General features: G+C 35.0%; 1 protein-coding gene across 2 annotated transcripts; it reads right to left on the reverse strand.

Annotated features, from left to right (window-relative positions):
• Window positions 1-1758: 1758 nt before the first annotated feature.
• On the reverse strand, window positions 1759-6893 carry LOC106759431 (probable mitochondrial-processing peptidase subunit beta, mitochondrial). 2 transcript variants are annotated; one of them, XM_014642600.2, is made up of 9 exons: window positions 6110-6893; window positions 5605-5769; window positions 5335-5472; window positions 5086-5237; window positions 4858-4966; window positions 4451-4549; window positions 3367-3432; window positions 2156-2282; window positions 1759-2056 (listed from the first exon to the last, which is right to left on the reverse strand). In XM_014642600.2, the coding sequence occupies exons 1-9, from the start codon at window positions 6767-6769 to the stop codon at window positions 1908-1910; spliced, it is 1665 nt and encodes a 554-aa protein (XP_014498086.1). In that variant the 5' UTR covers window positions 6770-6893; the 3' UTR covers window positions 1759-1907. The 2 variants fall into 2 exon arrangements, with proteins under 2 accessions (XP_014498086.1, XP_014498085.1); XM_014642599.2 differs by having other exon boundaries at window positions 1759-2077; window positions 2175-2282; window positions 6110-6891.
• Window positions 6894-11999: the final 5106 nt, after the last annotated feature.

Genomic DNA, 11999 nt, shown 5'->3' on the forward strand with positions numbered 1-11999 from the left:
AGGTGGAACCGCGGTCATATCCCCAGGTTTTTACCATGGGTGGAACCGTGGCCTAAAGTGCCAAACTTTTTACCTCGCCCGTATATGCCGCGGTTCTAAAACCGCGACGTATAGTCAAAAACAACCGCAGTCGTTTGCCTTCGCTGCACTAGTGAGTAAATACCTCCACACCGCCGTTTGAGAACCCAAGCAAGGAGATTGACGCTTCTTTTTACACTCAATATTGTATGGTGGATGAGGCGGGACAACCAGTGCTAGCACCATAGCCTCCTAGGGCTTATAGGAGAGCACCACAGCGGGCTCAGGATAAGCCTCACGAGGCTGCTCCGTTTCAGATGAGGGACATGTACATGTTTTTTATGGAGGCTAGGTTTGAGGCGATATACAGAGGTGAGTAGGAGTTACTGAGGACCCTAACATCTGCCTTTCCTAAGTGCCAGTTTATATCTCAGGAGGTTTTCTTAGCCCGTGTTGCGTGGCCTAATGATCCATCACAGGCGAGTGGAGGAGCTGGAGCATCTAGAGTTGCAGCTAAGGATGATAATGAAGATGAAGAGGAAGAAGAAGACGAAGAGGATGCGGTTAGTTTCATGTTTTAGATTACAATTTTACATTTTCTTTCTCCACTTAGTTTTTAGTAAAAAAAAATAGACTATAATTTTACAATTATATTCTTAATAAGTACCAAGTTCTTAGATTAATCCCTAATCAACCTTATACTACAGTAGGGACTAGGTGTTGTTGAGAGGATAGATGGTTAGTTTATGTTTATGATTTTTGTGATAACATTAAGGACAGAGTAATTTAAGATGATTGAATTGTTTATGTTAGAAGATTAGAAGTTCTATTGTTATTAGTTCTATATATAAGGTGTTTGATGATTGTGATATAGTTATTATGTATGTATCTTATATTATGATTGTTTTATCCATAGTTTATTTTGTACATGTTTGTATTATGTGTTTGTGAATAAAATTATTAGTCATATAATGTGTTATATGTAAGTAGATGATATTGTAGATGTTTTAGAAACATTATAGATTCGTTGCATGACAATAAAAGGATTTGAGTTTTGTTTATAATTCTTTTAATTAAACTTTTGATACAATATAATGTGAAGTATTTTTATTAATTCATCAAAATATTTCATTTTTTTCAAATTTAACTCAATTCAAACTCGTGATGAATCGAATTAATCCACAAATTTTAACCCATCTTAATAACTTTATTAATAATCCAAAAGATCCTATTCAAAACCACAAAAAATCATTCGTTATAAAAGAAAATTATTAAGTACCATATGGGGAAAATGCTAGTAAAAACATTAGATGATAAAGTTTTTAAATTAAAAAAACTCAAGCATAAAAGATAGTCAAGGTATATTAACAACTTCGAAGATTAATGACATTTATCTTTCTCTCCAATTAAATAGTATATTTACTATTGCAACAAAACAAAAAAAAAATGCACAAATTTTCAAAATTACAAAATTCTAAATTTAAAAAATCATAGAACAACATTGTTTTACGAGACAAGTCTATATTCCAACTTTTTCTTTCATTTATCAATGAAATTAGTCAGATTGAATCAACAATTTCCAACCATACTTAAAATCAGGTTTAACCTACTTTTCTTTAAATATCCTTCAATTTATCTAATTTCATCAACTCTCCCTTCTACTTTTTAGTGTTTGTCACATTCATTTATCATATAATTTTCCCGGTATAATATATGAAGTGCAAGAAAAACCAAGGAAACTTTCAGCAATACCCTTTTCAACAAGAATGAGTAACATGATGTCAATTGCATCAGTGACAGCAGCATACTTATTATTGCAAAAATGTTACAAAACAGAGGCTCGTAATTGAATAAAAAATAACAGCTGTAGCCGTCATTTCATAGGCATGTCATAAATTTGAACAAAACATTATGTCGAACCTCCCCGATGAAGTTGAGATGAAGCAAAAAACAACCAAAAAAAGAACTAAAACTAATATCTGTTCCAGTAGGTTCTGCGTCTGAACCAGTTGTAGTCGGGCAAACGCTGAATAGGACCCATGGCAGCAATAGCTACATCCTGCAGAGAAACATACAATACAATGACATGACACCATGGTAAACTATACAAGGAATAAAATTGGTGTCTCTACCACTAAATATGTTTCAATTATTACCTTGTCATAAATAAACCTGTTTGCAACCCGTTTAATTGTACTGGCATCAACCGCATCAATTCTAGCAAACAATTCAGCAAACGGGATTCTCCTACCATAGGTAAGGAGCTGAAACAAAACATGAACATAGATAAAAGAGTGCAAAGACGGGCCAAGTATAATATAAAAAAAAAAAGGTTAATAATTCAACGCTGTGTTTCCATTGAATTCACCAAGGGTCGACACTGCAGCATATAAAGCTATAAATTTATCTACCATGTATATATATATATATATATATATATATATATATATATATATATATAGAATCAGGTCAAAATATTGTAGCCAATGGGGATGTTATTCTCTCCATTGACATTGCCCATATAATAATAGAATGAAAGTGAATACCATTGCATTTTAAAAATTTCTAACACATTCAATTCATGACTACATTAATACAGAATGGTTGTAATCAACATGCGTATACTAACCATGCTATGAAAGTGTCATTTTCTGAGATTATGTTTAAATCGGTGGATAGAGGGTAGAATGGGAGAGTTGGAGTGAAAGAAGTTTTGATTGTTTGGTTTGTAAAAATATGAACGAAACCTGACAAAAGAAGATAGGTTGCGATTCATTCCATTCCATTGGTTAACTCTAAATTTCAAATGCACTTGATGGAACCAAACTTTCAGATTAGAAAATGACTATTTTAGCTTCGCAAATATTTTAACCTTAACAGTCTCAGAAGCATAATAATAAATAAGAATAATGTGTACATGAGTAATTACAATGTTTTTTTCAAGAAAAAAGGAAATTCTCATTCCATCCTATTATAAAATATCCAAGCAATGAAATAACATTCAGCTTGAGCTAAATGAGGAATAGTAAAGTAAAGAATGAAGTTCTTAACAATGTTTTTTTCAAAATAAAAATGGAAATCCTCACTTCAGCCTATATAAAATATCCAAACAATTAAATAATATTTTTATTCGTTTCATCCCAAACTATTTTTATCTATTCTTTTCCATTTTCTATCACTAATCCAAATAAAACTAAGAGTTTTGTCTATCAAGACAAGTAATTTTCTATCATCTTATCTCATTTCAGCTTGAGCTCAATGACAAGTATAGGAAAGAATGAAATTCAATAAAACATTCTCCCATGTCCCTCTACTCTTCACGGGGGTTATGTGTAAATTCTATTGTACCTGACGGCCAATATCTTCAGCCACTGGACTTGTTCCATCAATGTGTAGTAGCAATGAAGATTTCAACTGTAAAACACACACAAGTGAATACAACAGACAGTGAGAAAAAAAAAAATACTAAAACTAATGCATCACTAACATAATTTATGATAAAGATGAAAGGAAGTACCACAACTAGAGAGCAACAAAAACATTTAAGGTTGGTGAATGTCACATTTAGCAATCCATGACCTTTGGGCATGCCAAAGGAAATATGCATTACGTGAGCCAAAATTATTTTGTTGGAATGGAAGCAATGTGAGCAAAAACTAATGTTGGATTCACAATTCTTAATGCATGTTTTTAGAGGGAAGAAAATATTAACTATCATAAATTTTGTTGAAAAGAAAATATCAGTACAGTCATGCAAACTGAACTTAACATATTGCACACAAGGAAAGATACATGGTAAGCATTGTCTCCTTACATTAGAAAGCAATTTTAAAGAAGTTCAGAAAACATAAAAACATGACATGACATAAAAAATAGAAAGGCCATGGAAGAGTAAAATGTTGTTCAGCTGTAACACATTCCCATCTTTCACCGTTTTCATTCTGTATGACATACACTAGTAACATACGACTTTGCTCTCATATAATCCAGTAAGTTTAAAAACTAACACATCTTTCATACATTATTTTAATATGAACACAGAAGGTGTTCAATGAAGAGCACACAATATGTCATCAAAAGAAAAGATCCAGAGTGACAGAACAAATACGATAATAAGATCCATTTACCTGAAATTTTCAACATTTAAATATGTACCAGTTGTCATTACAATTTAAATCCAATTCATTACAACATATAAAATTGAATATTTTAGTTTTGAAAATGAAACTACCTCAAGAATTAGACAAATGACATGACAATTTTCAGTTGAACACAAGTTATCCCGAATAAAATCGTATGTAACAGAATTGTGTAAAAATAACTTCTAATTCATACTGTATCTTGGACAATGAATGCAGTCATCATAGGTGAAGTTTAACATAAAAAATAAAAAGAAAAAAAAAACAAAGGGAATCATTAGACAGAAACCCACCTGATTACAAGCACGTGTAACATCATCTTCTGAAACACGATAAACCAACTTGGTTGTCTCTTGCATTATTGCATATGACAAATCATCCAAGCAATCAGGCTGAGAGCACAATAAATAGAGAGGAAAAAAAGTTTTATCAAAGAAATGGATACAAAGGTAATGAAACTATAAAAGCCAGAGAAGATATACATGGTATAACACAACCTAATAAACTACTCTTGCAAATATCAGACAAAAAAAAAATCCATCACATTCTTGAGACATAAATAACCATTATATTTTCAACACTAAAGAAAATCCTCAAAAGATATCAAGTAAAACAGCACTATATTCATGAATAATGAGGGGGGAAGGGGAGGAGTTCATAAAGTAACAAAGATATCAAGTAAAACAGCACTACATCTTACCTTAGCAACGGCATAAACACCAAAAAGACCTGTGTCCTTGTAATTGGTATTGAAAGCCATAATGCTCTCTGCAACTTCATTAATACCAACCCGTTGAGCTAACTCAGAACTGTTCACAGTCAAAATGGATTCAAACAAGTGAGAATCGGGAGAGGCATATTTCTATTTCTTTTATTTTTATTATATAGATATATAGAAGGGAGAATGGGGATGGTTCAAATCACATACCCCATGTGTTTACCACCTCCTGCAGTCTTATTCCAAGAGCCCAACATAGCTTGCATGACCATAAGAGCAATTGAGTCTGGGTCCTTCCACGATGCCCCCTCAAAAGCCACCGCAAATTGTGCAAGGGGAATATCATCATCAAGCATTCTAACCTGTTTTCCCAGGCAAAAGATAGACAAAAATGGTAATTAAATATACCAACAAGACAGGTTCCAAGTCTTCCAACGTAGCTAACACAAATATTCTTACCTCGGAACCAGTAAAAATAGCTGGCTCTTTAGCAACTAATTGAGCCGTGGTAGTGGCATCTGTCGACAGCTTAGTAAACAACTTTTTCACTTGCTCAACAATATCCTCATGTTTTACAGCTCCAGATGCAGCTATCACCTATCAAAGCAAACCAACGCAGAACACAAGTTACAAAATGACTGTCTTTAGAGTTAAACATAAACAATATGCAGGGCAGTCATCACTGACAAGAACACACACATTACATGACCATATTAATTTTCCACCTACCATCCTAGGAGCCGTGTAATGTGTCTGAATGTAGCTCTGCAGATGAGCTTTGGTGATTGTCTTAATGTTCTGAGCAGGTCCAAGAATGGTCCTTCCAAGAGGAGTGTATTGGAACGCAGTTGCGTGTAGGTGGTCAAAGATCACTTCCTCAGTTTGACCCTCAACCTACAAGCAGTTTCATTAAATAAACCCTTCATATCATCATCATCAACAACAACGGCCTCATTCCAATAAATTTCCACAAAATCCACATGCAAAGGAAAAGGTTTACTTACAAGCACTATCAGTACAAAATACACTTGTCCCAATTAAATGTGATCCCTTTATCAAGTCATTTTATTTACTAATATAATGTGGCTATAAGATAAATCCTGAGAACTCAGTTCAATAATCAATCACATAATATGATAGTGAATGAAAATATGTTGATGATTTCTAATTAAGAGTGTAAAGAAAGAGATAATTGAAATCTAAACTCAAAACAGAGAAATGAGGTTTGCTTTACCTCCTCCATTTCACGGAGAATAACATCACGTTCGCGGCTGATGCGATTTTCCTCAAATCGAGAATTCTGAAGAATGTCGGCGAGGATGTCGAGGGCTTGGGGGACATCGCTATCGGTAACCTTAGCGTAATATGTGGTCTGTTCGCGTGAGGTGTACGCGTTGAGATGCCCTCCCATGTTTTCGATCTCTTCCTCAAGCTCACGCGCGTTGCGGCGCTCTGTGCCCTTGAAGATCATGTGCTCCAGGAAGTGCGCGGTGCCGTTGGTCTCCTCGGTCTCGAAGCGCGAGCCGGCGTCGATCCACACGCCGACGGTGGCGGTTCGGGCGGCGAGGGAGGATTCGGTGGCGACTCGGAGGCCATTAGGGAGCGTGGTAACGCGCGTCTCAGGGGCAGCGAGGATGCGAGTGTGGTCTGAAAGCGCGGGGCGGGGGTTGCCGTGTTTGAGGAAGCGGGGGTCCGGGTTCTCGAGCTGGCGGAGCTTGGACTTGATGGCCTCGGCAGCGCGGTCGTAGATCATGGCGGTGGGGGGCGGAGGTGCGGGAGGGGAGGCGGCGGAGGGGGCGAGAGCGGGGGAGGCGGAGAGAGATCGGAAGGAGGAGAGTGCGGAGGCCCGCCGGTCGGAGCGGCGGGCCGCGGAGAGCAGGCGGTTGAGGGACATGGATCCGCGCTGGTATCTAGGGTTTCACCGTGAGAAAAGAGTGGCCAACGAATGAAAGAGTCTGAGAAAGAGAAATAGAAGTAAGGTGTTGAACAAGTATTCTAGTATGTGAGAGAATTGGGGACATCTGTCATTTGGCACTAGAGAGAGGAAAGCTAAATATGTTTTTCGCATGGTTGTTTTGTTTTGTTTTACTTTTTTGTTATCGGATTTTTTTTATAATTTTAATAAGTATTGTATATTAATTAATATGAATATAAAATAGTTTATATTTTTTTATGTACAGTTAATATATTAATTTTTACAATTATTTTGAAAAATATATTTTTCAGATTTAAGGGTCGAGGATCTCATCAAGCATTTCTTCACATTTTCTTTCAAGTTAGCTTAGGTCGGTTTGAATACTCTTAGTTACAATTTTATTTTGTCCAAGCTCCAAATTGTTCGGGTATACATGTTAAAGGTATTCTGACGTTCAAGTTACTAATTAATTTGATCGATGTCACAGTAAAATTTTAAATTCGCAATAAATGCAATCACATACTTTCTAACTTTTTACCTATATTAACAGGTTTCAAGATAAGCTTGTGATTAATCTCAATTGGGTCCTTTATTTTGAAAATATGTCACAAACAAACCCAAATCGTTAAAGTTGTCTAAATTGAAATCACAAGTAAACTCTAAAAAGAGGAGGGGTGAAAGGGATGAATAAAGTTTAAAAATGTTTTCGCAATTTAGTGCAAGATGCTTTTATCAGGGGTTAGACAGTTTACAGATAATATTGAACACTTAATGATTTTTAGAAAGCATTTAGAAAGTTAGTACAAAGATAATAGATAGAATATTTGTTTTTATATTGGTTAAATCCAACTAAGCTACATCTAGTTCTCCTTTAAGACTTAAAGGGTTCCACTATCTTTGAAAAGATACAACGAGTTTAACTGTTCCTGATTTACGAGTATAACCACTCTTGGTTGAAAATAGTCAAACTTACTATAATGTTTAACTCCCCCTAAGTTAAACAACCAAGTGTTTTGAATAACTTTTTATTATCCAAAAATAACAAAGTGTTTTTAAAACAAGTACAAATAGAAAAACTCTCTTAGAAAGGATATTTGTCAATACAAAGTTTATCTGGAAAACTTGTTACGAAGAATTTTCTTTTTTCGAAGAGCTAGATGACATAAGAAAATGACAGTGTAAGAGTATATGCTAATTAATTGTTTTTATTCTCTTCATGTAGACTTCTTTATATAGGCAACTTGAAAAAATATTTGTTACTCATAAGCATTGACTTTGATGTAGGTGTTGTAGCCTTTTGTACTAGTTTAGATGCTACTATGCATTTGTAGAGGCAATTGTGTTACTTGTACAGACTAGGCAGACATAAGGAATTTGTTGAGATTGTTGATAAGGGGAGCACTAGTTTAGCTAAACCTTACAATCTCAGAAGTTTTGGTTTTTGATGATGACAACACATTATTAATAACATGTGTTGTTGTGAGTTTATATGTGCTACATGTTCATTACTTTCATGTTTATGATTACTTGAGAACATGTTTGTGTTGATTTTGTTAATGTATGCAAATTCACTGTGTTCTACATGAGATATTATTTGTAATTGCATAACATATGATTTGGAAAAGAAAAACCAGATGCACTTTTGTTGAACTTATATTGTGTGGCAAAATAACAGTTTTAAGTCGACTCCATTATGAAGCAAGTCGATTAAAACTCGTGGCTTTGTACAAACTTTTTCAAAGTGTGCTATGAATATTTTTACAAAGAATTTTTTTCAAAACTGCATTGAAGTGTTTCAAAGTCGACTGTATGCGCAAGCTACTCGACTTAGCTAGTTATGTTTTGAAATTCTATTAATGCTTGTGATGTTTAATGACTATATTTTATATCTTTGACTAAGCATTGATTGTGAGTCAACTGCATTAAATGCATAATCAATTTAGTTGGTCTGATTGCTACTAATTGTTATAAATGTTATAACTGTCTGTGTATAATCGACTATATTAGTAGCATAGTCGACTTAAGGAGCGTCAATTTTGAGAAAAACTATATATAGACGCAAATTTGATTTTTGAAGAGACTTTTGTGATTTTAACGATTTCATTTATTCTTTTTAGGTTTGCAGAACATGCTAAAGCTCCAAGAACTCATCAAGAAGACCGTGGTGTTCATTCTTTGGTGGTTGCTTGTAGAGCAAGAGTTTGTGCTCAAAGACAGATTGATCGTACTGCACATTGAGGTGTTTAAAACATGATTGACTACTTCTCTCAATCTTGTGAAGATTGTGACTGCCCTGTTGTGATTACAGGAAAAGGACATGCTGCGTTCTGGGACTTTGAGGATTGTTCAAATTGATTAAAGACTACAAGACAGGGGATATCTTGTTGTTGTTCTTTGTGTGTATATGCCTATATTTTGGTTAGAGGGTTAGAGAGGTGTTTTATATTTTGGCGTGGAGGTTGCTATAGAAACCTTGTTGTAAAACCCTTGACCATTATAGTGCATTTGGTTCCTGGGATTGGACGGACACTAGATGTAGGCAGTTTGGCCAAACTAGTATAAAAACCTGTGTTTGAATTCTCTATCCCTGCACTTTTACATTTCAAGTCGACTTTACTTTTCATGTAATCAACTATTTCCGCTTCGCTTGAAATATCTTTTTCCTTGCGATTCAAGAAACTTTTGAAAGTTCTCTCTTTTACGAAAAAGATTTTAAAAAGACTCCGATTTTTGTATTTCACCAATTCACCCCTCCCCCCTCCCCCTTTTGGTGTTGAAACTAAGCCATTCTATTTTCAGAGAAAGAGTTTGTGCTCAAAGACAGATTGATCATACTGCACATTGAGGTGTTTGAAACGTGATCGACTACTTCTCTCAATCTTGTGAAGATTGTGGCTACCCTGTTGTGATTACAAGAAGAGGATGTCTTGTGTTCTGGGACTTTGAGGATTGTTCAAAGTGATTAAAGACTACAGGATAGGTGCTCTATATCTTGTTGTTGTTCTTTGTATTTATATGCCTATGTTTTGGTTAGAGGGTTAGAGAGGTGTTTTATTTTTTAATGTGAAGGTCTCTATAGAAACCTTGTTGTAAAAACATTGACCATTATAGTGCATTTGCTTCCTGGGATTGGAAGGACATTATATGTAGGCAGTTTGGTCGAACCAGTATAAAAACCTGCATTTGAATTCTCTATCTGTTAAGACTCTGACAAGTGTACTGAATCGTATCAAGTAATATAAATGGTAAGACTAAGTATTGTTTTCCTAAGAGACTCACGGAACTAAACAATTGTGCTTTTGCTTAACTAATTAAGACTATAAGAACAATATTTTGGGGTTTTTGAATGCAAAACGATAAAAGTAAATATGCATGCAATTTGATCAATTGAGGCTAAACACAAAAGTGAATGTATGATGTTGATAATATGAGATGAATATGTTTTTAGGGTTTAGATTTCACTTAATCACTCTCATGCATAAACGAAATCATCTTCTTCATTAATGATAATACCACTCTCTAAAATACTTAAAACTCGATGTCTCGGTGAAGAAAACATATCCTTAATTACGAGTTCATACAATTCCTAGCATCCCTAATAATTAATTATGAAGCACAGGAGTGTAAATGCAACCAATCCTCATATCCCTATGTCTAGGTAATACTACTTTTGGGAGATTTTCCCCAGTTCTAGATTTTCGCGTATGTGTCCATATCGACAAAATCAATAATCATGCTATTGAATGAGTTAAACAAAGCAAGCATAGAGTGTAGAGGAAAAACCCTAACAATTAATGAAAAAAACATTTATAATATAAATCAATTCAAATACAAGAGAGTTTAAAGGTTACATCTTCCCCAATAACAAATGAGATTAGTTCTCCACCGCCATGGAGAAAATAGGTGTACAGTAGAATGGAATGAAGATAAAACCCTAGAAAGAGAAGAGGAGAGCTCTCACATCCCCAAATCTACTCCCAAAGAGGTGAAAAACATGTTTTTGTGTTTAAGCCATCAAAAGATACAAACCCTAAGGCATCTCAGTCTTAAATAGATCATAAAAATAACAGATTACAGGTCCAAGCCCACATCGTCGGCGCTCAAGCGTGAAAGAGGAGAAACTGGCGCTCAGCGCCCCTAAAAGGGTACCCGGGCGGTGTTTGCGACACTCAAAATGGCGCTCAGCGCCCCTGCGATGGTAAATCGTACTCTGGTTGACTTTTCTGCATTCTGGTTGACTTTTCTGCACTCTGGTTGACATTTTTGCATTCTCGTTGACTTTCTACATTTTGGTTGACTTTTCTGCACTCCAACCATTTGATACTTTGACTCTTCTTTCCATTCATTCCAATAGCCTACAAAATATCCAAGGATTGGAAGGAAGTGGTTGTTTATTAGTTATTGTTGAGATTGTTGATAAGGGAAGCACTGGTTTAGTCGAACCTTAACCTCACAATGCTCTAGTTACTCTGGTTTTGGATGATAACAACACATTATTAATAACACATGTATTGTTATGTGTTACATGTTCTATTCTTTATTATGGATGATATCTAAATGAACATGTTTGTGTTAATATTGACATATGAATGCACATTCATTGATCTTATATCTGATACATCTTTTATGATTGCATTGCATATGCTTTTGAAGAGAAAACCACATGCACTTTAATGAACTTATATTGTGTGACATAACTGTCAGTTTTAAGTCGACTTAACTATGAAGTAAGTCGATTAAACCTCGTGACTATGCACAAATTTTCAAAAGCAGTGTTGTGAGTGATTTTGCATTGAAAAGTTTTTCAAACTAAGCTAAAGTGTCTAAGTCAACTACATGCCCAGGGGATCCGACTTAGTTAGTTATTTGATTTGAAATTCTGTTAATGCTTGTGTACAGTAACGACTATGTTTCAAATGTCTATTAGAACATTCATGATAGTCAACTGTATTAAATGCAAAATCAATTTGGTTGTTATGGTTGCTGTTAATTTGCTTAACTGTTATAACTGTCTGATGACATTCGACTTCATTAGCACCACAGTCGACTACAGGAGCGTCTGATTTATAGAAAACTATAAATAGACATGACTCAGTTGATCACATACGACTTTGGATATTCTAACATTTTCATTTCGATTTACAGATTGTGATCTCTGAGAAAAGGCTTCAAGAACTCATCAAGAAGACGGTGGAGACCTTTCTTGCAA

The sequence above is a fragment of the Vigna radiata genome, chromosome 4 (genome assembly GCF_000741045.1).
Source record: "Vigna radiata var. radiata cultivar VC1973A chromosome 4, Vradiata_ver6, whole genome shotgun sequence".
In the NCBI taxonomy this organism is placed as follows: Eukaryota; Viridiplantae; Streptophyta; class Magnoliopsida; order Fabales; family Fabaceae; genus Vigna; species Vigna radiata.

Bases quoted from the DNA above. Each gene is read 5' to 3' on its own strand.
- LOC106759431 (XM_014642600.2), bottom strand. From the start codon at position 6,769: ATGTCCCTCAACCGCCTGCTCTCCGCGGCCCGCCGCTCCGACCGGCGG. The intron at 5,770-6,109 runs GTAAAGCAAACC...AACTGCTTGTAG, and splicing joins TTCTCCGTGAAATGGAGGAG to GTTGAGGGTCAAACTGAGGA. The intron at 4,550-4,857 runs GTAAGATGTAGT...TTGTGCTCTCAG, and splicing joins GTGTTTATGCCGTTGCTAAG to CCTGATTGCTTGGATGATTT.